A 27293-nucleotide genomic window follows, 5' to 3' on the forward strand; every position below is an offset into this window, starting at 1 on the left:
AGAGAAAACTGAGGAAAAGACAGGAGAAAGAAAAGAGAGAAGACAAAGAGGTATGAGGGGACATCTGCTTCAGTGGACGAACATAAATTAAACAATGGCATCCAAAGGATACTGAGCTACAAATCCTTGATAAGACAGATTCATATAATTGTCCAGAGATCGCCAAACATTACTGGAGATAAAAGGCGAGTAATGTTGTTTCTCCACAAAAGTATGAGCAGATATGAGACCCATGCCCACCAGGTATGATAAGATAGACAATGAAAAGATTTCCATTCTATTAGTATAATTTTAACAGCTATGGATAAAAGTAGATCTAGTAACTCCAAATCTATATCAAGGGGCAGAGGAATAACTGCAGCCCATAGACCTAGTAAAATCATAGGCAAAGAAAGTGTTATTTGTGTATTAAAAATTAATGATAAACGTTTCTGTATCGGGCCTCAAAAGGAACTTAATAGCGAACATTCAAAGAACATGTGTGGGTGGGTGCCTGGTACAAGATTACAATTCCAACATAAATCACTATCTCGAAGTTTCAATTTATGTAAACAAGCCGGGGTCCAATGTATAAGGTTTAATGTGAAAATTTAGATTGGATAAGCGAAGGAGCAATTTTATTACGTAGGTATAATTTGCCAATCAAATTGCAGGTATATTGTGAAATATTTTAAAAAATGTCATCAGCAAAATGGTGAGACCATTTATCAGATGTAATCGTAGATTGTGAAAGGAGTGGAGCAGATAAGAATTTATAGATCTTAGATGCAGCTGGTATTCTTAACTGAGACTTGGGCAGACAAAACGTCTGGCCCGGATCTTGTAGTGGCATTGCCAGTTGGCTATGACATTAGCAGACTTAACAAGATCGGTAAACATGGTGGCAGTATTGCAGTAGTATATCTCAATATACTAGAAATAATATGCAAACCTTCTGAGATAGAAGACAGTGAGGCCCTTCCTTTCAGATGCAAGTTGACATATAGTTGTACGTTTCATGGACTTAATGATTTTTAGGCCCCATGGACCAACACAAAGTTTTTAGATGCTTTATGTAATCATATTAATATTGGAGTTCAGTACCCTAATTATCCATACTAGGCGATTTTAATTTTTATTTGGAAGATTGTAATGATAAAGGCTTGCGGCCACATGTACAAAGAATGCTGTTGCGACTTCCTAATTGCAGCATTTTACCACTCACAATTAGGAAGTCTCAAATAGCGATGTACAACAGTGTCTCAGACTTTGTTTGCAATTCCCAATGGGGTTACAATTGACCTGCCTCATCAATATTCATGAGGTGCTGGTTGCAATTTGCGACCCATTGGGAATGGCCTGTAATCACAGGGATGGTGACATCCTGTGGTGAGCAGAACATGTCTGTGATGGCTTTTTAAATAGGAACAATCACTATAAATTTATTACAAAATCTAAAACAGTTAAGACAATAACGCTCAAAACAATGTGCTGGTGTACAAACAATACAAATCACAAACCAGACAGGTGGCAAACGAAAAAATACACGTTACTATGAGGGTACTACATATACAAAATTAATGTATCCTTCATAGATTTTGGCCACATAGGTGTTGACTGCGTTTTGCCCACTGTAGAATTACACGGTCATCCTCAGGACTAAAAGTTCCATTGAGCATCACAAACAATTCAGTATGTATTAAAAGAGGACTTCAACCTTAATTCTGAATTGTTTGTGACGCTCAATGGAACTTTTAGTCCTGAGGATGACTGTGTAATTCTACAGTGGCCGAAACGCCGTCGACGCCTATGTGGCCAAAATTTATGAAGGACACATTCATTTTGTATATGTTGTACCCTCATTGTAACGTGTATTTTTTCGTTTGCCACCTGTCTGGTTTGTGATTTGTATTGCTTGTATACCAGCACATTGTTTTGAGCGTTATTGTCTTAACTGTTTTAGATTTTGTAATACATTTACAGTGATTGTTCTTTTCCCTTATGGGCACACTTATGTTTTTTTCTCTTCCTTTCACTAAAGTGTTGACTATTTGTTTTGTGTATGATTTGTATATTTGTGTGCTAATTTTGTATTTTTAAGCAAATTGCTTCTTGAACCTTTGTTAGGAATATATATTATTGCCCCTGGTTCAGGTGTGTTGGGCTGCCCCTGTTGTTGGTAATGGCTTTTTAAATAAAGCATTTTTTTTTTTTTTTTTTTGCAACCGGTTTTCCTTGAAGGAAAACGGGATGCATTTCAAAAATGAAAATCTATCTTTTCATTTTTTAAGAGTTGGCAGTTTTCCATTGGACTAATCACTACTTGCTCTTGGTGCCCACATTCACAAAGGTGAAGGGGTCCCTTGAAGACCACTACCCATTTGCGAATGGTTTACCCGCTCCTTCACAGAGTCGGTAAAATGTGAATGTTTTGCATCCCCGCTCCAGTTGGAAAAGATTCATACATTCACCTGCAACTCGCAATTAGGATGGGACGCCCTTAAAACGCCCGCTCCTAATACTGACCTGCAAACCCTATTTTGCTAGTTTGTAATAGTTTACTGACTCGCGAAATACGGTTAGTACATGTGAAAAGACTCTTTAGCAGTCCCAAACCGCCTGATTCTCCATTTGTGACTGCTAAAACGGGTCATACACGTGGCCCTCATTCTTTTTAGCTGAATCTTTTGGTGTTTTACTGAAAAATCGCCACATGCAAAGCAGGTCCTACCCTAGACAGCATTTTTTCCAACTGCCCCAACCTCAGGATGGATGCTGTATTACCCATTATCTGGTCAGATCACATTGCAAATCATCTTAGTATCCATACCTCTGCCCCTAAATCCCAAACAAATGTATCGGATAAAAACTAAAAACATTCGGGCATAGAGTAAGATCAACAAGAGGGAATTGGCAGAAAACCTCATTGCCATTGTTTATCGAAGATCCTATATAGCAGCAGCAAGTTATCCTGACTGGTTAAGTAAGGCAGTTCTGAAACAGGCACCATCCCAAAAAAAAGTTACATCTTATAGGAAAAGGCCAACTGCTCCATGGTTTTCCCCAAAACGAAGAGCTAGAAAAAAAAAATGTCGGAGGCTTGAGAAAGCCTGTAGATTGAATTACAGGGAAATAGGAGAATGTAGATATTTTGAAGTAGATTGAATTACAGGGAAATAGGAAAATGTAGATATGGAGAAGTAATCCGCGAACATAAAAAACGAAATATCGATAAGAACACTAAGTTCTTTACAGAAAAAATAAATTTGGCCTCTAATTCTTCTAAGGAACTTTTTTTTTGTTTTTTTAATGTCTTAATTGATTTTCATATATAACAGACAACTCAACAGCAAGCTACCATAAATTCACATCTCCGAGAATATCTCAAAGATACACTGACAACAGAAAAGGCATCATTATAATAAACAGATATGAGGAAACATGTGGGAGCATATACAGTGCATATAATTATGAGGTAATGGACAGGGGTAAAGGGTGATGAAAAGTCTACTATGAAAAAGGAGAAGGAGATCAGGTTCAGTCCATGGTGCTATGGTAAAAGGTGTGGAGGTAGTCTCGCAGACGTTGCCAAAAATCTCTGGGGTGAGACGCAGGAGGTTTCAGGGTTTTGTAATCTTTTCTAACATTATCACAATAAGCCAGGCAGAGGAGGTGGGTACTCTAGTGGTGCCCCAGTAAAGCGCAATCCCACATTTACTCAACAGAAATGCCATTGAAGCAATTTGGCGCATAGATTGTGGTATGTCCTAGTGTACCCAAGGAGGGCCACTACATGGTCGGGTGTAAGCACCGATATTTATCATGGCTGTGACATGGATAAAAACTGAAGCCCAATATGCAGAAATTGCCAGACTGGCCCTTGTTAAGTGTGCAAAATTTGCTTCTTGAACACAGCATTTAAGGCAGTGGTCGGACCTAGTAAGGTCAGATTTAGCTACATCTTAGAAATAAATGCGGAGTAAGGATTTGAAATGCAGTAATTTGTGCCTATGGTTAATTAAGATTCGTTGGATCTGAGAGCAACAGTATGACCATATTGTATCAGTAAAGGGGATTCCAACCCCTGTGCCCATTTCTCCCGAACTCGTGACGTAGTGTCCGGTCTCATGGCAATACATAAACGATACAGTCTAGAGGTCAAGCTATCGCCATCCGCATCAGACATCACAAGTGTCAGGGGGCGAAAAATCCTCAGGAGGAAGAGAGTAAATAGGAAGAAGGGATCGTAACGTATGCTGCAATCTTTGGGATTGATCAATGTATGGGGCGTTGCGGATTCAACGGTCTGCAGTAGAATGTAAAACAAGGCCGTCTGGAAAGAGTTCCCCTACAGTGGAGAGATTAGAACGACTGAGTGCGCACTGCACCAATTTTTTATGCAGGAGCCAGGGGTTATCATGAAGTGGAATGGCAGGAGAGTAAAGAGGTACGCCTCCTAAAGTCTGTCGCAATCTACGCCATGCCCAGCAAGCAGTGGATACTGTTTGGATGTCATTGGCATCCAATGAGATGCCTTTCTGCAAGATTGTAGAGTGGGAGAGTCCACCCAGTTGATCCCTCTCCGGTCTCAGTTAAGGAATACTGGGATCTGAATGATACCACTGATGCAAATATTGACTCTGGGCAGCAAGATAATAAAAATAAAATAGGGTACTGTTAAAAATGGGGTCTCTAGTTGGCAAGGTTTGCACCTTTTGTCCAAGTAGGGACCCTTCCTTCTAGTCAGGATAAGGGAGTTACACTCCTAAAATAACCCCTGCTCACCCCGTCGGTAGCTTGGCACGAGCAGTCCGGTTTATCTTAGAGGCAGTGTTTAAAGCATTTGCACATAACCAACAGTAACACAGTGAAAGCACTACAAAAGGATACCACACCAGTTTCGAAAAAATATCCAATATTACTATATACTCCAAATAAATAAGACCACAAATGATAAAGAATCCACAATACAGTACTTGAAAAATAGATACTTTGCAAGATGTCTTCCAAACTGCAGAAATACCTCAAAAACACAGTTTGTACGAGTCGGTAGCTCCGTCCGGGACTTCTGCGGTGCTGAAAACAACAGAGTCTAACAGGTCCAGCCGCCCCTGTCGATACAGGCCAGCAAATGTGTTAGCAGACTCTGTAACAATACCTTTCTCATTGCGGCTTACATGGAGATGTGAGCCGGCCGTTGCAACCCTCGCGGTTGCGTTGCAAAATGGAAGCTGTGCAGGGCGCGGTGTCCTCTGCAGTGTAGGCAGCGGCTCTGTGAGGATCATCCAGACTGCGTCGGTGAGACCAAGGCTTACGGTGCAGGGCAAGACGGTGCTCGATGCGGTGCTGGCAGGTTGCGGTGCAGGCGAAAGAGCCGGGTTGTGAGAGGTGGCGTCAGTCGGCCTAGACTGCTGTCTAGGACGAGGCGGTGCAACGTGAAACTCAACGAGCGATGCCCCCAACCACGATGCGGTCACTAGTGTCAAGTCAGCAGCAGCGACAGCGTCAGTGAGACCAGGATGGCAAAGTGAAGCAAGGCGGTGCGGACTGCGGTGCCCACAGGTCACGGTGCAAGCAGCGGCTCGGTGGTGGCGTCGGTCGTTGTCGTTGAGACCAGGGTTGCGGTGCGAGATGCAGACAGTGCGGTCTGCGGTGCCATCAGGACACAGAGCCAGCGACAGAGTCGGTTGCTGTTACTTTCTCTGTGGCAACTGAAACAGTGGTTCCAGAGGCAATGCCCAGAGGTTGGTGAAGTTGTTGCAGTCCCTGAGACTTCAGAACAAGAGGCCAGCTCGATTTCAGGCCCTTGGAGATACTCCGCACAAGTAAAGAAAGTTCAGTCCAGTCCTGTCACTGCCCAAGGCAGAAGCAGCAAGTGCAGGCCAACCCAACAAAGCAACAACACAGTGGCAGTGCTCCTCCTGGCAGCTATTCCAGCTTTTCTTCTTGGCAAGTTCCTTGATTCCAGCGAGTTCTAAAGTTTAGGGGTTTAGGCCCCACTTTTTATAGCCCCAAATCCTTTTTCCTCTCAGGCAGAGACTGTCTGTGCTTAGTCCAAACCAGTTCTGTCCTCTCTGGCCCAGCTTCCCAGCAGGAGGCAGAGACGGAGATGGCATTGTCGAAGGCAGGCAAGGCCTATTCAGGTGCAAAGGAAATCTCTTCCCACCACTCTAAATGCAGACCGGGCCTATTCAGGTGCTAATGACAACTCCTCCCACTACTCTATTCAGCCCAGCCCGACTCATCCAGACTCTCTGGAGCCACTGCACATCCGCAGCCCCTGTCATTCCAAAGCCAGACAGTCAATACACATCCTAGCAGAGGCACACAGGATGGCTAAGCAAGAAAATACCTACTTTCTAAAAGTGGTATTTTCAAATACAGAATGTAAAAATCACCTTTACTAAAAGATGCATCTTTAGATTCTGAGTTCAGGCATACTAAACTTTATTTTCCTATCTGGTCCCAATGAGAAGTTATATTTATAAGATGTTATAAATTAACTACCATGCTTTCCTATGGGCCAGATAGCCTTTCAATAGTGAAAAACGAAATGCACTGTAATTCACTACCAGGACATGTCACACACATCAGTGCATGTCCTACCTTTCACATACACTGCATCCTGCCCACAAGGGTACCTTGGATCTACCTTAGGGCTGACTCATATGTAAGAAAAGGGAAGGTTAGCGCCTGGCAAGTGGGTGCACTTGCCAAGTCGACATGGCAGTTACAAACTGCGCGCAGACTCTGCAATGGCAGGTCTGAGTTTCCTTTTCAGGGCTACTCAAATGGGTTGCCCAATCAGTGCTGCAGGCCCAATAGTAGCATTTGATTTACAGGTCCTGGCACACTCAGTGCACTTTACTAGGGGCTGACTAGTAAATCAAATATGCCTATCATGGAAACACCAGTCGATAACACAATTTACACAGAGAGCATATGCACTTTTGCACTGAATAGCAGTGGTAAAGTGCCCAGAGTCCTAAAACCAACAACAGCAGGTCAGGAAAAAATAGGAGGAAGAAGCAAAACGTTTTGGGGTAACCCTGCAAAAAGGGCCATTTCCAACACAACCCCCTTCCAACCTAAAGCCAGGGTTGACCAATCCATACCTAGATGGGCTTCCCTGTTTGGGGCGATAGAACATGGAACCTGGCCCGCAACAGCAGGGGTTTATTCCTGTTCTACGCCTCCCTGAACCCAGTTGGATCCCTCTATCCATACTCTCAGGGCCCACTAAGCTGACCCATGGGGAGCACTTCTTCTCACCTGTGGACCCCATCTGTGCATCGCCTAAACTTACTTTGCTCACAGATGTGTCCCAACAGGCAGGCAGTACCCACATGGCCAACATAGTGGCGTTGCCCAGTCCACCCCGGGGAGTGACTCCTGCCCCCCTCCCAGGGGCATCTCTGCCCACCAGGACAGCAAGCCATAGTGGTCAGTGACAGCTGTCCGTGATGAGAGCCAGGCCTTATGCCTTTCAGGCCTCTTTAACATCTTAGGCGTCAGAGAGTGGGGGGCGGTAGCTCCAAGTGCCTGGCACCCTTTCTCCACTCTCCCTCTTGCCAAGTCAGGTATGACATCCTGACCCTTGACCACCAGCCCAGCCAGGTCTGCCGATGCTGGGCCATAATTAAACTGTATTATTTGGTCCTTGTCCCAATGGAGTTGGATGCTCAGGTACTTGGTACCATCCACGACCCACTAAAGAGGTCATTCTAATGATGTGGGCTGAGCGGCATCTGACAAAGAAAAGAGCTATGACTTAGTCCAGTTAATCTGAAGCCCGGATACATGGTCAAATCAAACAATATCCTGCACGAGGGGTGAGCGGTTGTCTGATGGATATATAACAATACATCTCAATATAGCAAAAGCAGAAGGGGGCCATTACTGAGCTGCAGTCCCGGATATTGCTGTCGAGCCTGAAGGTGGCGGTCTAGAGGGTCCATTGCAATAATAAAAAGTAGGGAAGAGAGGTCCCTCTCATAATGGGGAATGCTACGGTCAACGAGCCCTTGACCTGAATTCAGGCCACTGAATTAGAATATAAAAGCAGGATTAGGGACAGAAAGGGAGACGGGACACCCAGCTTTCCCAGGACCACTCTCAGAAAGGGCCTTTAGAGAGAATCCTGCTTTTTCAGCATATTGCAAGGCCACTGCTGCTGGAGTGGTTGGAGAGATTTTGTTAAGCACTGCAAAAATGGTGCGGGGATTAGGAAAGGTGAACCTGTGCGGTACGAACCTGGATTGTACAGGAGAGATAATCTGCTCCATTAAAAGAGACAGTCTGGTAGCCAGAACCTTAGCTAAAAAAATGTTGTCCAGATTAAAAAGGGAGAGAGGCCGATAGGAGACGCAAAGATGGGGATCCTTGCCAGGTTTCAATAATAAAGTAAGAACTGTTTCATATAAAGTGAGAGGTAGTGTGCCAGCAGTTAAGGGCTAGTTATTTAATGCCAGGAGTTGGGGAGCTGGTTGTTGTTTGAAAGTTTTATAAAAGCCTCCTGTTAGGCCACCCAGTCCAGGTGCCTCAGAGCCGTCAAAAGTGTTGATGGACTGTATAATTTCCAGACCATTGCGACCTCCTCGAGATAAGAAGAAATCTCAGAAGGAACGTCAGGTACCCAGTAGGAGTAGAGGCGCTTGTAATACTTTGGAATTTGGTCAAAACTCCCTCGCCGCCCAAGACTCGCACACCAGTGTCTGACCACAGTTCAGTGGCGTAATAATGCTTCCGCCGCAGTAGTCGGGCGAGAGTGCACCCAGAACGCTCTCCCGCTCCATAGCGGCAAGCCCTAGCATACTTTCCCATGTATGCAGTCTCCTTGTCAGCGAGGTCACGAAATTTGGTCAGCAACAAAGACCGGCGATGGAGTCTGGGATCTCTGTCCGATGCCGCTGCTTGATCTGTATCCTGCAAGTCCGTCTCAATGCGCCACAGCTAGGTACGTATATCACAGAGGATACTTGAATGTTTGGAAATGCATATCCCACGAATATAGGCCTTAAAGTCCTCCCAAAGAGTGGCTTGTGTCGAGACTGTGCCCACGTTCAGTGCCAAGTATTCAGTTATGGCTTCAAGTACTTCGCTACGTACACCCGGTCATGGAGGGCCCCACTGTGGAATTAATACAGTGACCTCAACAGTCAAGAGTTACACATTAGCCGAGAGGAACCAATAGTCCAGTCTAGTACCGACTGTGTGAGGAGCGGAGTAAAAAGTGAATACGGGGGTACGCCAAGCATATATGATATGTCAAAATACATGCAAGCCTGGGGCTCATCACTGGACTGCAGGCTAGTGTAGTTGGCCTGTGGGCACATGTTAAGGTCACCACCCTGGATAACGTGGTCAACATCTATTTGGCCCATTTGAGCAAAATGTTTCTGATCGAAATCAGGGTCGTCCACATTTGGGGCACAGATGTTTATCAGAAACACATGTTTGTCAGTGAGGACCTGCTGCAGAAGAATGTAGTGACCATACAGGTTTGAGTGACCGGTATGGAAGGTAAGAGGAGCACTTCTATGTATGAGTATGCAAGTACCACGAGAGTAGGAACTATAACAGGAGAAGTAGCAGTGCATTCCACAGGTTTTGGCATAGGTAGGGTCAGTACTAGAGGGAAGATGTGTCTCCTGGAGGAAGGCAAACCTAACACCATGTCTGTTCAAGTAGGTCAGTATCTGCTTCCCTTTCCGTGGATTGTTAATCCCACTTACGTTCCTTGTAATGAAAATATTAGCTAGTACTTTGGGTTTATCGGGGAGTGGCATAAAGGATGTGAGAAAAGGGCATGCAGGGACTCTTTCAATGATGATATATAGGACAGTTAATGTGTGGCAGTGTACAAACGGAAAACAGCGATCAAATGTTAACAAAATCAAAACCATCCAACCCGGTCCCACCAACCACACCAGATAATACGACATCCAGCGAATCCCAAAACATAGAAACAAAAAACAAAACAATCCCAAATATAGAAATTTGATGTACACCATTGGGGTGCAGCAACAACTCGGCAGGCAGCAGCCTGTAAATAAAAATGAACATGAAGAGTAAATGTGAATCAATCGTAATTATGCAGTTATAGTATGTTCGAAGAACATGATTGTTAGAAGGCGACCTCAGGGGAGCCCGGAGGGGGCCCTGTCTGTCCTGAGACCCACCCTCAAGGTATCGTAGCCGGGCACTGGCGGGAGATTCCGCAGGGGAGGAATCTCGTACCTAGGATCGTACACTTGGCACCACACGACAAAGAGACACCACACCGAGGGTTCTCAGGATTCAAGCTTTATCAAATCAAAGTTGTAGGATCTTTATGATCAGCAAGGCAGATATTTACAAGCAGAGCGTGGGCTCACAGAGTCTTGGCGGGGGTAGGAGGTAGCGGGACAGTCTTTGGGGGGGATCGGATCAAATGCAGGAGCGTACCCGGCGCACAGCTCACAATCCTCGAGCTGGGGGATACGCTTGTCATCGTGGGGTCCGGCGGGACCAAAGAGAGTCAGGGGGAGCCGCGAGTCACTCAGCAGGCTCAAGCACAAGTTCGGAGGTCTTACGATCTTCAGGGAGCCGCGAGTCACTCAGCAAGGCTCAAGCACAAGTTCGGAGGTCTTACGTTCTTCGGGGAGCCGCGAGTCACTCAGCAGGGCTCAAGCACAGGTTCGGAGGTCTTACGATCTTCAGGGAGCCGCGAGTCACTCAGCAGGGCTCAAGCACAAGTTCGGAGGTCTTACGATCTTCAGGGAGCCGCGAGTCACTCAGCAGGGCTCAAGCACAAGTTCGGAGGTCTTACGTTCTTCGGGGAGCCGCGAGTCACTCAGCAGGGCTCAGATGTTCCAAGGCGAATCTGCCGGACAGTCCCAGAGCACCCCTTGTTATAGGTCGACCCCTCTTTGATGTCCGGAGTCTGTGCAGGCAGGGGTCTTGTCACCTGGGGGTCGCTTGTCGAGGTTTCCTGCTATTGTCTTTTGATCCTTTCAGGGCCGGGTCGGGAGGAGTCCCAGACACCCAGCATGCATGGAGCCAGCCCTCAGGGAGGCCGGAGGGCCGATCGAAACCCATCGTCCCAGGGGAGTTCAGAGGTGCGATAGAAACTGCTCCTCCCTCTCTCATCCCCTGGAAGCGTGATGTCCTCCAGCCGGAGTGGCGCCTCTAGGCCCGGGTTGTGCTGGGGCCGGGCGGCCATCTTGGTGCACGAAGTGGGCACGCGTGCCCGGGGTGGCCGAAAGGAGAGAGGCCATGGACGGGGAGGCCCGGGCTGCGCGTGTGTGTTCTGGTGGGAAGGATCGGCTAGGCCGTGTGCTTGGGGTCCCTGGTACCAGGTTAGGTAGTGCGAGGACAGGAAGAGCCATGCTACGAGGCCGGGTCTAACAATGATTAAACAGTTAGCAATATTCCAAATTGAGAGTAAGGTGATGGCGTAATATGGGTGTGGCTCACGAACTTGGAATGGACAGTTACTTCAAGCCAATCTGATCCGGTGAGGGCGATCGTCGAAGGTTGGTAGAGTCAGTGCATAGGCGAGCACGATTGAGCATTGTATAGCAGAGGTCCATATTACAAAGAGAGTTTCTTACATCGCTAAATATCCGACAGGCTTCCTGTGCTGTAGGGGTAAAGTCCGGGGTGAGCGATATATTGGTGCCCTGGTACTGGAGTGGGCCATTCTCACGGGCCAGACGTAGGGCAGTGGCTTTGTCTTTATAGTTGTAGACGTGCTATGAGGAAGTGAGGCTGTACTTCCACAGGGGTACAGGGCCCAAGAAAACGGTGCACACACTCCACAGAAAAAGTAGGTGCATAGCTGGAACGATCGAATATATCTGTGAGAAGTAGCTCCACAAAGGAGTCTTGTCGTCCCATGTTGGTAGTCTCTGCAATACCTGAAATGCGAATGCTATTTCGCGAGACCTGGCTTTAATATCTTCATTCTTGATTGCGACCTGCTTCAGGATTCATTCCATCTTCTTCAAGCGTTTTTGCATGGTAGCAGTGTTGTCCTCCTGTCCAGATACCCTCTCCTCCGCACCATCAATTCTCACCCCTTGAAGATCCAGGCGCTCCTCCATGCGGTGTCAAACTCCACATCCATGGTGCGAAATCCCGCCTTCAGTTCTACCATAATGGCAGAAGAGTCGCTGGTGGTATTTGTGTCCTTCTCACAGTCAGCAAACTCATCTGTATCGGAATGGGAGCCATGACTCCTAGCAGATTTTGTCCGAACAATTATCAATTTACGTTGCTTTGGATCTGTGCGACCCATACATGCAAAAGGGGATATGCCATAAAGAATGACGGCTGGGGGAAGCAGCAGTCCGCTGTGGTGGTGTGGAAATAGCAAGAAGGTCGTAGCCAATCAAGGCCACAGGCAGGCAGAGCGAAGCGCGACAGCAGAGGTGATGTACGGGATGGAGCAGACTCTAAAAAACTGGACTGGACATAAAAAAGGACCGAGTGCCTCCCGGGCAGGCCGCAGAGTAGCTGCACGGACAGTAAGCAGATAAGTGCGCAAGCAGGGATGCCAGCTAGGTGGATGTATAAACCGTCAGACCCAATAAATCTGAGGGTATAGGAGGAAGCCCAATGAGTATTCTCAACCGGTTTGGCCAATCCAGCAGTGTGGGTGGGCTGAAAATAAGCCAGGCACAGGGTGGATGTAGGGGCCAACAGGCATCATGCGGGCCCCCATGGGTCTGTGAAGATGGCTCAGCAAGGGCAGCCCCTCCTCCCCCACCAAGAGCACGAGAGCACTCACTGGTTCCGGCGCGATATGGAGTGGGGCAACCCAGTGAGTACCGCAGCAGCCACAGGGCACGCCGCCTCGAATTCTGGCAGGGCCCACCCACCAAGCAGCACCTCCAACAGGGCCGGGGGAACCTGCACTGCCAGCACCCCCGCGGCTAATGAGGTAGGTAAGCCACAGGGTAGGCAGGCCGGCACAGAGGAGCCCAGGATCCGGAACAGTGCAGCACCCCTAGGGAGCCAAGACGGCAAGCAGCGCTCAGAACGAGTGTAGGTCACAGTTAGCCCCCACGCCGCAGCAATGTGGGGGCACACTGTAGGATGTTAGCTTTATACTCCCATCAGTCTTACAGAAGTTTAGGCACGGAGCACGGCACCTGTGGGATCGGGTGATCCTGGCCTCTGGCTCTACCGCGGCCCCTCCGAGGCAGTGCCAGGCGGCGCAGGGCACCAGGAGCTGGATCGTCGGCCGGGGGATCACCATTCACGCCCAGGGTCGGCTCCAGCCATCACCAACCTTTTAAAATCCAACAACAGGACATCACCTCAGGTCAAAGGGCAATGATGGTGGTGATTCAGCAAGATTATAGGCCGCTACCACCGAAGTCTCACATGATTGCAGGCATCTTGGCGGCAGTCGTGGTCATGCCCTCAAAAGTACTTTCTTAAATTGTACAGGCAGTTTTGAGTCCCAGTCTTCCAATTGGTCCACTTCCCACTCAGTTTTCTGCGACAAACTAGCCAAATTTGTTTTAAATGGATTTGAGGCTGTATACAGGGAATTTGATCTCACCCTCTCTCTTTTACATTCAAGTTCTGAATCCCCCTCTAAAAGATCAAACAAACCTGAGTGCTGCAATTCACCTCTCCTGACTTAAGACTAGGTGATTGGCCATACTAAGTCACAAGCTCCCACAGATCCCTGTCCGCCAAAAGCATTAAGAGACTCGGCGGACAAGTTCCCTCCAGTTTTAACCACTCTGCTAAACATTATCATCAAATTTGAAATGTATACGTCTGATTTGAAAAAAACTCAGTTTTACCTGTGTTAAAAACGCCTTAACTGGATTGCAAGGAACAGAAAAATTATCATCCGATCTCACGGTTACCACACTCTTAGAAGGTCCTTGAGAAATATTTTAATAAAAGTCTCCCAGGTTATTTAGGTGACAATACATTTTTTAATGAAGTGCAGTTTGGCTTCAGGTCCGGCTACAGTACCAAGACTGCCCCGGTGGCTATCTCAGAAGAGAGTAAACTTATTCTGGGCAATGATGGGAGGGCTGCTGTGGTCCTTTTAGATCTTTCCGCAGTGTTCGACACAGTAAGCCACGTTGTACTATTAAAGCATTTGACAGAAGTTGGAATAGCTGGCTCGGCTCATGATCTCCTTTCCTCATTTTGATATCGATAGGGAGCAGTTCGTGGCCCTTGAGTTTAATTCTAAACCTCTTTCCCTGCTTTGCAGGGTCCATAGGGTTCATCACTCAGTCCCACACTTTTTAACCTCTATGTGGCTCCCTGGGCAAAGCTGACAAATTTCAGTTGGGTTTGCTATGGTGGCCAATGCTGACGACACCCAAATTGCAGTACCAGTTTCCAGCAATGTAAAGGAGGTCCCCGCTCTGTTTAATAGGTGCATGAGTGCTATTGTTGACTGAATGACGAGCAACTGTTTGAAGTTAAATTCAGGCAAAACAGAGGTTCTCATCTTTGGGAAGGAGGCCTCATTTTGGAACTACTCTTGGTGGCCGCAGGCCCTCAGCTTTTTTCCTAAGCCATTCCCTAAGGCTAGGAATCTTGGAGTAGTATTTTGTTTTTAAATGTTGAGATCTTTGAGGAAACACCTTTTATTACTTTCCAACTTAAAAAATATGTTGTTATTGCTTTGGTTTTATCCAAGATTGACTATTGTAATGCCCTTTATCTTAGCATTAAACAATGGGCATTGAATAAGCTCCAGATGCAGCAGAATGCAGCTGCTCGCCTCCTCAAAAACCTACCCAAGCACAAGTCAGTTTCTAATGTACTGGCGGAACTCCACTGGCTAATAGTAAAAAAAAAAAAACAGACAAAATCATTGCATTTAAGGTGCTCTGTCTGGCACATAAAGTCCTGTATGGAGTAGGACCAGAATACCTTACAATGAAATCCAGATTTTACCAAACAAAAAGATTTTTGAGATCCAAAGCCTTACATTCAGTGGCTGTCCCAAGAATTCAGACAGCTTTTTGGGGTGGTCGCAGCCTTGTGTACTCTACCAGCCAACTCTGGAACAGACTTCCCCATCTTAAAAGTCAGCCCAATGTAGACCGCTTCGCAAACAGTTAACAAGCATTTGTAATGCAATAGGTCTCGCATTCACGCAAGTTTGAACTATTGGCATTGTAAATGACAATGTCTTTTATTTATGTTTTGGGTTTTAAAACATAAATAAAAGGCATTGTCATTTACAATACTAATAGCTTAAACTCTCTCAAATGCGAGACCTATTGCATTGCGATAAAGGGCCTTCTAAACCGCTTGTTAGATAGTAAATATCAGATGAAGAGACCTGCCTGCGATGTCTTCATAGTAGTAATAAATACTGCAGGGAAGAATATGTGTGTTGTAAATTACACAGACACAAAGTGTGAAATGAGAGTTACATATGATCCGAACTATAAAGACTAACAAAGTGCTTCAACACCTTTCACTCTGTGATTACACTGTTGCAGCTCAGGAGGAAGAGCAGGGTGGGGGGCTATTTCCTGCCCTCTCCATGATTCGAGTGTGCAGTGTGGCATTGCCTAATGTCATTGCTATCTTTGGCTTAATAAAAGCACTCCAGCTGTAGTAGGGCCCTGGCTTCACCTCCTGGTGCAGGGCGTGCTGTGCTTTATGGCAGGCATAAAGGGAGGGGGGGATGGTCTTGGCTGCAGCTCCAGGCTCGTACAGTGCCCCTGCTATTACTAGTGAGCGATAGGCATTGAGGTGGTGGTATTGGTGGTGCTGGTAGTGGTGGTATTGGTGGTGGCAGTGGTGGTATTGGCGGTGGTGGTATTAATGGTGGTGGTATTGGTAGTGGGGGTATTGGTAGTGGTGATATTTGTTGTGGTATTGGTGGTGATGGTATTCATGGTATTGGTGGTGGTATTGGTGGCTGTGGTGGTGTTATTGTTGGTGGTGTTTTGGTGGTGGTGGTAGTGGTGATATTGGTGGTGGTGGTATTGGTGGTGGTGGTATTTGTGGTGGTTGTACTGGTGGTATTGGTGGTGGTATTGGGATTGGTGGTGGTATTGGGATTGGTGGTGGTATTGTTGGCATTAGTGATGGTATTGGTGGTGGGATTGGTTGTGGTATTGGTGGTGGTGTTGCTATTGGTGGTATTGGTGGTTGTATTGGTGGTATTGGTGATGGTATTGGTGGGGATATTGGTGGTATTAGTGGCGGTGGTGTTGGTATTGGTGGTATTGATGGTAGTGTTATTGGTGGTATTTATGGTATAGGTGGTGGTATGGGTGGTGGTGATATTGGTGGTGGTATTGGTGGCTGTGGTGTTATCGGTGGCATTGGTGGTGGTATTATTGGTGGTGGTATTGGATTGGTGGTGGTGGTGGTATCGGTATTGGTGGCGGTAATGGTGGTGGTATTGGTATTGGTGGTGGTGGTATTGGATTGGTGGTGGTGATGGTATTGGTGGTATTGTTGATGGTATTGGTGGTATGGTGGTGGTGGTTTAGGTAGTGGTGGTGGTTGTGGTAATGGTGATATTGGTGTTGTTAATAAAACATGCTTTTGAAAACCACCCATCAGGTGGCTTTAGTGCAGATGACATGTAACACAGATGTGCTTTCAGCTTCAGCTTCAGCTTATTAGCACACGATTATGTGCTACCTGGAATTCACATGTCTTAATGTGTTAATCATTTCTAAATCCCTTTTACTTGGGGGAGGGGGGGTGAAACAGTCACAAGATAATGCCGGGTTAAAGTGATTGAAAGCGGGCGCCCTTTTAACAGTGCAGCCCTGCTACTTAAAAAAACACAAGCAGTGTCAGCTGAAGCAGGCGTGTCCGGCCTTCAGTCAGAGAAACTCAAAGTAAATATTGCTTACAGACTAAATAACAGGTCCTGTGTAACAACCGAAGTAAAGGGGTCAGTGGCCATGAGCAGTTACAAATGAAGACAAGGCCGTACTAAGGAGGGACTAACAAGCCTATTAACGAATCTGAAGGCCGCATTTACGAAAGACAATGACACAAGCCAATGAAAACTATAGACGGAGAGTGGGCGCGGCTTCTCTCCCATACTCTACTACAGCAATCTCGCAGAGCGAGCAGCCTATGCGTGCTGCCTCTGGGCTCGACCTAAAAACACGGTTGTTTTCTTACCCACTGTAACTCTATTATTGCTCGAATTGTCTCAGGGATTCCCAGTGCCAAGACACCTTAGGGCGCAGAAGGGAACTTATATGGCTCCATTGACATCATGATCTGAGTCGACGTCTTCACTGAGCCTTACGACGCTGTCCCCCAGTGCACAGAGGTACTGCTCAAACAATTTCCGGCTCCAGACTGGTGCCTGGGGAGAATTCAGAGTTAAGGAATCTGCAGCTAAACTGTGTCTCCACCAGATATTGTGTTACCGAAGGTAAGTAACTTTTACATTCCTGGAGGTTGCTCGTTCCCAGACTGGGTCAGGCACTGACAAAACCTTTCACCCACTCACACGGCAATGAGGAGTTTCACCCTCTAAAAGGGGACCACATTTGTAAAAAAAAGAAATAGCTGCCGGGGGCAGGATGCCCCTTTACTATTGACTTATATCTACAATGTAACGGTGCCTGGTTGACATCCCCTCCAAATATATTTATACATCATCACATCAGCGAAAGGATAGGACGCGTTATTTACATATTTTGATTAGCATATTGTGCAAACCAGATGGGTACAATTTTGTACTTGTTGAGCTATTAAAAAGAGAGCTTGAATTTGTATGCTATTAACAAATGCCAGCTATTTGTGTGCTGGTTGTGTTATTTCATTTGCTGTATCCAGTTGTCTTTTCTCAATCTACAGGCCGTAGTTGAGAGGAAAGACCTAAAACGCATTGTTAAAAGCCAATGGGTCTGCATAGAAACATAGCATTAGCATATTAAAGCCAAACAAATGAAAAGAATCAAAATTGGTCTCTGTTGGAAGCTCCCTTGCCTTCACTACACGCATGTTTTTGTTTCTATGTGAAGGCTCCCTTTGCCAGGTTGCATTCTCCTCTTCTTTGTGTTAACCTCATAGACTAGGAGAAACACATCGTGTGCCTCCACCAGTACTGGGAGATTTTGTAACAACATACTTAGAAAAATTATTGTATTGTAATTATTACAGTTCAATGTTTGACAGCTACTGCGAATAAGCTGAAAGGTAAATAAGGATACTGTCTCTGCAGATAATGGGACAAAAGAAGATATGCCCGAGAGTTTTAATCGTCAGTCGTCTGGCTACAGCTCACTGCTATCCGCAGACTCCTCTCCCAAAGACATGGCCATTAATTATGCGCGCTTGACTGCAGTGTCAAAGGTAAGGACAACTGTCACATGCTTTGTTGAATTACTTAATAAAGGTCAACATAACAGGTTTGCTTTAGGTGTTGAAACTCCTTAAAAACTAAACAAGTAAACTAATTTTATTTTGTAAAATCCTTCAAATTCGTGTAAACATTGCTGTTTATTCGGGCATGTGGTCTATAAAAAACTGTGGTCTTTTCAAAACTGAATTTAAGAAATCTGTATGAAATTTGGAATTCCTGGTGATGTCTTTTTTATTTGTTTTATTATAGAAAACAACCAGAGAAAGAATGGAGCGAATAAACAAAATGTAAGTAATAGTAACCTACAACATTGTCTGTCCAGCCTTGTGCTTAACTTGATAACGGAATGCTTTATTGTTTTCAGCATAAGTCTTAACCATAGACGATTAAAAATAGCAATTATAGCTTCAAAATATTATTCGCAAACTGCAAAAATAAAATTTAATATAAAGTACCATAGGCATCTAAAATCAGCAATGGTTCGATCTAGGAACTAGTTAAAGGAGACCGTCAATAATAATGAACTTCTCTGGTTGCAATAGATGGCTTCCGTTTTTGCTACTTCTCAGAGTAACCCATGCAGACCTGATATAATGAGCTACAGAGGAATATATTGGGGGGCGTGGCCTCTGGTGCAATGGAGTAGAACGCGTCTCCTTCACGCTCCGTCCTCCCGGAACCCGCCGTGGGGCATCTGAAAGCACCGGAGTGTCTGCGGCTGACCTGGGGTGCTCTTACCTAGCCCTGCAGCTTTCCTGAGCCTGGCTGTTAAGTATTGGTGCACCCGCCGGCCTGCCTGATCTGCTGCATTCTGTGCCGCTGGAGCACTGAGGCCGGTGGTAGTGACCGGTGGCTGCCATTTTAATTTCGGAGTCTGCAGCGCACCCGTTACCTCCTGCGGCACAGGGACATTCGGCTCCTCCCGACTGGCACTTTGGGGTGAGCCCGTTCCCTCCCGGGGGCCCCCTGCTGCTAAGGAGGTTGTCCGAGGTGGCTCCCTGCACGGCTGCGACTGCAGACGGTAGAGTGGAGCGACGGCTGCATCTCCATGTGAATTGGCCCAGACTGGGCGCGGCAATCCCCTACAGTGCACAGCCCGGGACATCCTCCGCCTCCACATAGACTTTCGGAGCGGACAACAAGGCATGGCCCATTGGCCTGCACGTGCATCCTGGGCCGGAAGAGACCCGGTGCATCTGCACATAGAGGTCTGAGGCCTCCATGGTAGCAGGCCAGAGAAGCGGCCTGCCGTGGAGCAGAGGCGAGCTCGCCTCCTCCTGGTAAGCAGGTGGTGCTGGCTGAAAGTTGGAAAGCCGCACAGGGGGACCACACTTAGCCGACATGCTGGACGCGCAGAAGGCTTTGGACTGTTGGTGGGTGCCTGAGAGGGGCGAGTGGAGCGGCGGACCTCCTTGCCAGGTGCGTGGCGTCCCCCAGGACCCCCAGCTGAGGCTCAATACCGCCTGCAGCAATCTCTCACAGCGCCAGTGACACAGGATGGTGAGTGAGGCATTGCCCCAGGCGTGTGATCCCCGGCTGGGACTGGCGACAGGAATGCGCTTGGGTATGCATGCCTCCGATGGACTCTAGCTGACACGGACTCTGGCTACCCTGGTGGGGGACCAGCCCACCATAATTGGCCTGGTTGCCAGTGAGGTGACCTGTAGTGGCACGCGTACCGCTGGATCCGTTTGGACCCTCCTCCTACCCCAGTGGTCCTGTTTGGGATCGTGGGGAGCCAGCTGGCATGGAACTGTTGACTAGTGAGCTAAATTGCTGGCACCCCCTCCCCCCGCTTGCAATGCCCCACTCCAAGGCTTCTAAGGACTCCTCTGTAATCTCCCTTTGGGGTAAAGCTCTACACCCGGAGGTGGCATCACGTCCCTTAACGCCACCGAGAGTGCTAGCATGGGGAGAGCTCTCAACCCAATCAACCAATGGTATATGGACCGCTTTCTCCAGGAGATACCATCCAATATCTCTTCTCTCAGAGACGACTTCAAAGCTGGCCTCCGGGACATTTGAAAAGAGGTGTCGGAAATAGGCAACAGGGTGGATGACCTGGAACAGACTGTCGATGCGCGTGCTGAGGAGTAGGAGATGCTATGGCGCGGCCTCAATTCGCTAGAAGTCCAGCATATCAAGCTGCAGACCAAACCGAGGGACTTCAAAAATCGGATCCGCTGTAATAACATGCGCATCCTAATCCACCGGGAGCGGAGGGAGCGGACATTATGGCCTTTATGGCTAAGCTCCTACAGGCTGGGGAGATGATGACGCATCCCCTCCTGCCTCTCTGAGAGCAGGGAGAGCTGTCAGTAGACCTGATATCTTAACCAGGGTACACTTTTTCACTGAAAAAGAGGCAATCATGCACGCGACTAGGAAGAAGGCTGAGCTCTCTTTTAAGGGCCACCTGATCCAACCCTACTGAAACCTCTCCCCAGTTACACTCTGGAAGCGCTGTGACTTCAAGCCTGTTACAGACAAGTTACGTGCCCAGGGAATCCGCTACCAGTGGGGCCACCCCTTCGCTCTCCTATTCCAATGGCAGGGCAAATGGCGCTCACTACATTAGCTGGCAGAGGCTAGGGCGCTTTTGGGGCTACCAGATACCCGGTGCCAGTCTCCGCTTGTAGAAGTAAGAGTTAGACCCAGTTGGTCTTGTGTTGTCACCTGTTCTTCTTTGTTTTTTCTTGCAGGTCGGACCCTATGTAGCGCAGACATAGGTGTGGGAACTCTGGCGGCTGTATGGGGTGGGGGGGATTGCGGGACATGCCTGATGGCGTATGGTTCGGGTGGAGGGCCGGCTGTGGGGCTACACACAGACTGGTGGCTGCAGCAGGGGCTACGACAGCCAGGTAATGGGGGGCGGGCGCCAGGGATGGCCTCTTTCTCTTAGAATAACATGAGCGCCCCTGACGCGGACCAGCCCCTCCGCTGACAATCCCGTTGACCCCCCCCAATCGGCCCTGAGCGGTCTTAAAATACTCTTTTTAAACGTCTGAGGCCTGAATTCCCCGAACAAACATGAACAACTTTGGAATTATGTGATGCAGCAAGACTCGGATGTCTTGATGCTCTAAGAGACCCATCTGATTAAGGCCGACCTTCACCGCAGGACTCACCCCAAGTTCCCCAAGCGGTACTGGGCATACACCACCTCTAAAACCCTTGGAGTAGGTATCTTATGCAAGGCCTCCTTTTATAACAATGTAACCAAAGAGGCACTGGACTGGGAGGGCCACTTTTAATCTCTTCAGTTACATCAGGGGCAACAGTCACTCACACTGCTCAACATATACGCTCCCAACACCTCCCAAGACACCTTTATTAGACTGGTTCTACAGGAACGACTAGGGGAGGTAGACGTAGATGTCATTGTCTGTGGGGATTTTAACCTGGTGTGGGACCCCTCCCTTGATAGAAGTGTTGCGACCTTCCAAAACACAGGCGCCATGCCGCCGTAACTTAAACGGGATATCAAAGGCTACGGGCCGAGAGATTCATGGCGATATAAGCTCCCTGGCGTGAGGGACTACTCCTACTACTCGCTTGTCCACACCTCCTGTTCTCGCATTGATTACGCCTTCGTCTCATCTTCTATCATGCGACACCTCCACACAGTCGAGCACTCTCAGATATCTCTATATCTGATCATGCCCACTTAGCCCTCACCTGGGCCGCTGGTGCCCATCATGACCATGCCCTGTGCTGAAGCATGCCCCCACACTTATTGCGTGACCCCGTGGATGTGGCGGAGATACACAAGGGCATAGAAGAATAGTTTTGACTCTACGCCCTGCCTGAAATCTCCCTGCACACGCTTTGTGATGGCTTTAAAGTTACCATCAGGGGCACAATCATGACCATAGCTATTGCGCAAAGGCAAGAAGCACAGTTGGTGGAAACTAAATTTACTGCAGAGATTAAGCAGCTTGAGCACCTAGATAAGGCAGCCCCTCCCGCCAAACCAAGAGACCACTCGCTCTACTACGTGGACAATTGCGTGCCCAACGCACTGATAGAACTGACTGCGCTCTCCTGTCCTTACGTCAACGATACTATGAGGTGGGTATGACAAAACAGGGAAGTTGCTGGTGCGTAAACTATGCCACCAGCTTGCTAAGTCTCATATTGCCAAATTACGGGTGGGTGATGCGGGTTGGGTAACAGCAGAGAAAGAACAACTGCAAACTGATGCGGTTTGCGCTCTTCCCCTAGGCAAGGTTCCCAGACCCGACGGGATCACGGTGCTCTTTTATCACATGTTTCTCCCCCAACTACAGGAGCACCTCCTGACCCTCTTCTTCTCCTTTTCACAGGACACTGGGCTCACCCCACGATGGCAATGGCCGAAATCTCACTCATACCTAAAGCCAGCAAACACCCTGCACAATGCTCCTCTTATCTCCCTATAGCCTTTCTTAACACAAATGCAAAACCTTTTACTAAAATCTTTGCGGCGCGCCTCAACCCGTATTTGCCAGGCCTTATTAATCTGGACCAAGTGGAGTTCATTCGCCAGCGACAAGGGGCCAATAACGTATGGCAAATTGCCCATTTAGTAGAGAAAATCCGCAGACTCGACATACCCGCCTGTCTTCTCTCACTAGACCCGGAGAAGGCATTCAACAGGGTGGACCGACATACCTTCGGGTGGTGCTCCACAAGTTGGGGCTGGGACAGACCTTTGTCTCCAAAATCATGGTGTTTTATGTCGCTCCAACTGCCCGGATTCGTGTTAACGGGAGGACCTCGAGCCTCATTTCCTTGGGTCATGGTACGTGGCAGGGGTGCCCGCTCTCGCCACTGCTCTTTGCCCTGGCAGTAGAACCATTCGCTATCCACGTCTGGGGTTCTGAAGGGATCAGGGGCATCTCTTTTGTGGGGCAGGAGCACAAGATCAACCTCTTTGCCGATGACCTCCTTCTCACCCTTGCTCAACCCGCGACCTCACTCCCCCTTGTCATAGACGATCTACGGTCATTCACAGCTATCTCTGGCTTCAAGGTCAATATGGCGAAGTCATTCGTTCTAAATCTTACCCTCCCGGGCACAGAGGCTAAGACACTACAAGATGTCACACCCTTCGAATGAACCAACTGATTGTATTAAATATCTGGGACCATATAATATCAATCCCTCCATGTGGGCTTGCGTTAATCTCCGTTGCACGATTCTGGTGGATTTACAGTGGTGAAAACCTCTTTATATCTGTTTGTTGGGGCGTGTTAACGCCATCAAATGAATATACTACCCAGGTTCTCTGTCTTTGACGCTTCCCACATCAATCCTGCAGGAGGACATCCAACGTCTGCAGAAAGACCTGCGTGCTTTCATATGGAATGGGAAGCCTCCCCACATCGCTGATTCCCTACTGATGCGGCCCCGAGACAGAGGTGGGCTGGCGTGCACAAACCTCTTAGAGTACTACTGGGCGGTTCACTTGAGGGACATCTTCGAGCGGGTGGTGCACGAAAGTGAGAAGCACTGGTTCCACATGGACCGGGCAGTAGCATGCCAGCCTCTGTAGGACCTGGCCTGGCTGCCCAATCCGAAAGAGACGGGTATAGATTCCTTACCTTAGGACAGAGTTCTTCAAACTGTGGGGCGCGCCCCCCTGGGGGGCGCAACACCATCCCAGGGGGGGCGCGCACTCCACTCTAATCTTACCTTTGTTCCCTGCGTGGTCGCTAGTCTTCTTGGAGAACTCCGGTATGGCTGGAGGGGGAGGGAGGGGACATCTATAGGGCACGACCTGCCCATGCTTTTGTTATGTTAACTGGCACAGGGGGTGTTAATTCACGGAGCTGAAATGCTTCAGCTGCAGTGAGAGGCAGGATGTCTCCTCTGCTAAAACCGAAAGCAAAGGAACAGACAGTCCTGTTCCTTCGGGTTCGTAGCAGAGGAGACTCCTTGCCTCCCACTGCAGCTGAAGTACTTCAGCTCTATGAATTAACTCCCTCCTGGGAGGGTTAGCTCTTCCCAGAAAGGAGACAAGTTTATTTTAAACTTGGCGCGCAAAAATGCCAGCCAGCCATGTGTAGTTTAAACAGCCTCCAAATTGCTTGTCTTGACACTAGAATATGGTAATATATAAATAAAGAAGCATGTATTCATTTGTAATGTAACTTTTCTGTCTTTGTTCCCTTTTATTACAGTCATGGATTATTCAGGCAAACCCTAGAACACAAGTAAAAGTTATTTCTATTTTATTTGCTGTTCAAAGTATGCACAGACAAGTACTGACAATACAGCTTTTGGTGACGTTTTATTTTTGTACCGCCTGGGACATCTAAATAATGAGCTGGCAACCCTAATCACAAGACTGGGAGTTTGTCGCAAGATCAGCACATTATTTATTTCCTCTAGTCTGATCCCTGGTTACTGGCATAATAGCAATAGTTTAACACATTTGAAACCCTACGCTGCCGTCAATAATATTCTGAGTCACTTAAAGTGTCTGGGAACGCACCCTGCATTCAGACAACTCGCTCCTCATTCTCGCCCTTCACTTTCAGCTCACCCTGCACTCACAACGATCACAATGCAGTCACACGGATCCCGATGCACTCACACCATTCACCGACTTACCCTGCACTCACAGTGATCACTCTGCACTCACAATGCACTTGCGCTGTTCACCCTGTACCTCACCCTGCAGTCACACAAGCACACTACTCCTTCACTCACTTGTCCCCCCTCACTGCTCAATCTGCAATCTCACTCAAATAAGCCCACCACTAACCATACATTCATTCGTCCCACTCTGCACTTACATCCACACCCATATTCATATGGTCACTTCACTCACCCTGCAGTCACTCCTCTTACCCTACTCTCACAGTCGCTTGGCTCGCCGTGCACTCATATGAGCACTCCTGCCACCCACACAGTGCAGGGGTTTAATGTGCCTGCTACAAAGAACGTGTACCATGCAGATCACTGAACTGAGTGTTAGTAAACCATGAGTAGAGCAATACAAAAATGAAATGTTTGCCAGAAAGGTGCTATAGAGAGATGAGGTAGCTAGTTGGTGAGTAGTAGTGAGGAAATTCATGAAGGAGGAAATGTGGAAGGGGGCACCAAAAGAGACTGTTGCACTGTGTGCAACAAGTGCTAGAGCCAGCCCTGTCTGGGAGTGTTAGCCCCCACCCAAAGCTCACGTCTAGTTGCGCCTATGTACACGAGTATGAGCATGTCATGCCCCATCAAGGTTTTGGACCTAAATTACAAAAGGCTACATTTACATGCACTTCAATCCAGCTTTCCAGGGGGCCCCTTGATAGAGACAGCTCTGTTTTCTGCCCTGATGGCCTGGAATAATTCCTAAACAGATTCTTGTAAATACTGTTTTGTTTCATTTCTTTTTAATGTGATTGATGTAAGGAATCTATTACTATTTTCAGAGAAATGTGTTTGTTTCATGCAACAACCATAACAAAGTTTATTTTAGATCCAAGTGGGTCCTCATATATGAGAAATTGGAGGATATCACAGATATTATTCTCTGTAAAATTAGTGGGCTGCTGCTTTGTTACAACAGTGAAAACACATCACTATCTCTGAAAATTAGATGTAAACGCATTTAGAATTTCGACCATAGCGCCTGTGCACTGTTAGTAGCCTGGCTAAAGAGGGTATGGCAGAGCTGAAAGTAAATCATTTAAGTTCAAACCTGTACTGAACAGGGGTCCCCAAATTAGTTTTTGCCCAGGGCACCCAAATCCTTAACATGTCCCTGCCACCACAAAGTCTGTCAAACATTGCTCTGAAGTAAAATAGACAACATCATTCATTCATTGTTAGTTCTATTTTTTTTTTAAACATAAGTCCGGCGTGTCCTTAACCCCCACTGCTTCGGGCAAGCAACTTATCGTACCACTAAGGAATTCTCAATTAGGTGTTCGTTCAACGGCCTCTCTGTGGACTTTCAACTTTGTCTTCGGGTCCATAACAGGTTGGTGGGCAATTATCCCATTATAATGCTGCCTAAAATGTTTGTTAATGATTTCTAGAGAAGATTTCTTTCTCGTGTACCAGCTCTGAGCTAGGGAGTGCTCCAAAAATCTGACAACACTGTCTCCCTTGCAGTCCCTGTTTTGGCTAAAAATGTCTGCAGAATATTCAGCTTTGAGAGAAACTGCTATCAAAACTCTCTTGCCTTTCAGCTCGTCCTATTTATGTCAGCACTTGCGGTATTAAAGACTAAGTACCGTTCAAGACTGGATGTGGAGCACAACCTGAGGATGGCAGTAGCAAAAATCCATCCACAGATTGACCATCACTGTGGTGAAAAACAGGCACACCAGACACATTAATGTTGGTGGTGTTATTATCAATCTATGTCATATGTAAAAGAAAGCATCCTAGTAAAAAACTATTTGCGCACATTTTATCTTGGAAAATGGTGTTTGAGCTGTGTAATAAGCCTCTGTCATTTCACCACACCCACTCACAAACCTGCACTTTACTAAACACTCTTATTGTGTTGAACATTATTTGCTGGATAAGGCCCGGGATATGCGTGTGGCGGTCGCTTATGTAGTGCACTAGATTCCAGAAATTTCTGTCAAGTGGTGGGGGGGGCCCAACGTTTGAAAAAATGGAGCTGGGGGGGCTCAACCTACAAAAGTTTGAAGACCTCTGCCTTAGGATTACCCCCAGGCATCAGGCTGGATCCGGAAAGTTTTTCGTCAGCAGTACCCCTGCGCGTCGGAATGTGGCATCGTGGTCGACGAGAGGACATCACAATAGCTATATAGCTGCTGCCTTCGTGCGCTGTCAGTTCTTTCTTTTTCCGAGCCAGCAAGTGCAGATCCGGTGAGTGCGGTACCCCCAGTCATTTTTTGACTGCCTTTTCTCGACTTTTGTCAACATAGTTTTTTGAGTCCATTGACTCCTGGTGCACGGGGGCTTGTGGTTCCTGTAGCCGACTGATGTCGGTGACTGATCCGCACTGCAGGTGCCTCTTCTGCCTGGAGCG

General features: G+C 47.4%; 1 protein-coding gene across 6 annotated transcripts in view; it reads left to right on the forward strand.

Annotated features, from left to right (window-relative positions):
• Window positions 1-27293, forward strand: part of CEP44 (centrosomal protein 44) — a 242714-nt gene that overhangs the window by 174039 nt on the left and 41382 nt on the right. For all 6 annotated transcript variants that reach the window (XM_085641846.1, XM_085641849.1, XM_085641848.1 and 3 more), the window contains 2 exons: window positions 18164-18294; window positions 18554-18591. In XM_085641846.1, coding sequence (XP_085497972.1) covers window positions 18164-18294; window positions 18554-18591 — 169 coding nt within the window. The remainder of the gene's footprint in view (window positions 1-18163; window positions 18295-18553; window positions 18592-27293) is intronic.

Source organism: Triturus cristatus, chromosome 2_2, assembly GCF_964204655.1.
Source record: "Triturus cristatus chromosome 2_2, aTriCri1.1, whole genome shotgun sequence".
NCBI classification, from domain to species: Eukaryota; Metazoa; Chordata; class Amphibia; order Caudata; family Salamandridae; genus Triturus; species Triturus cristatus.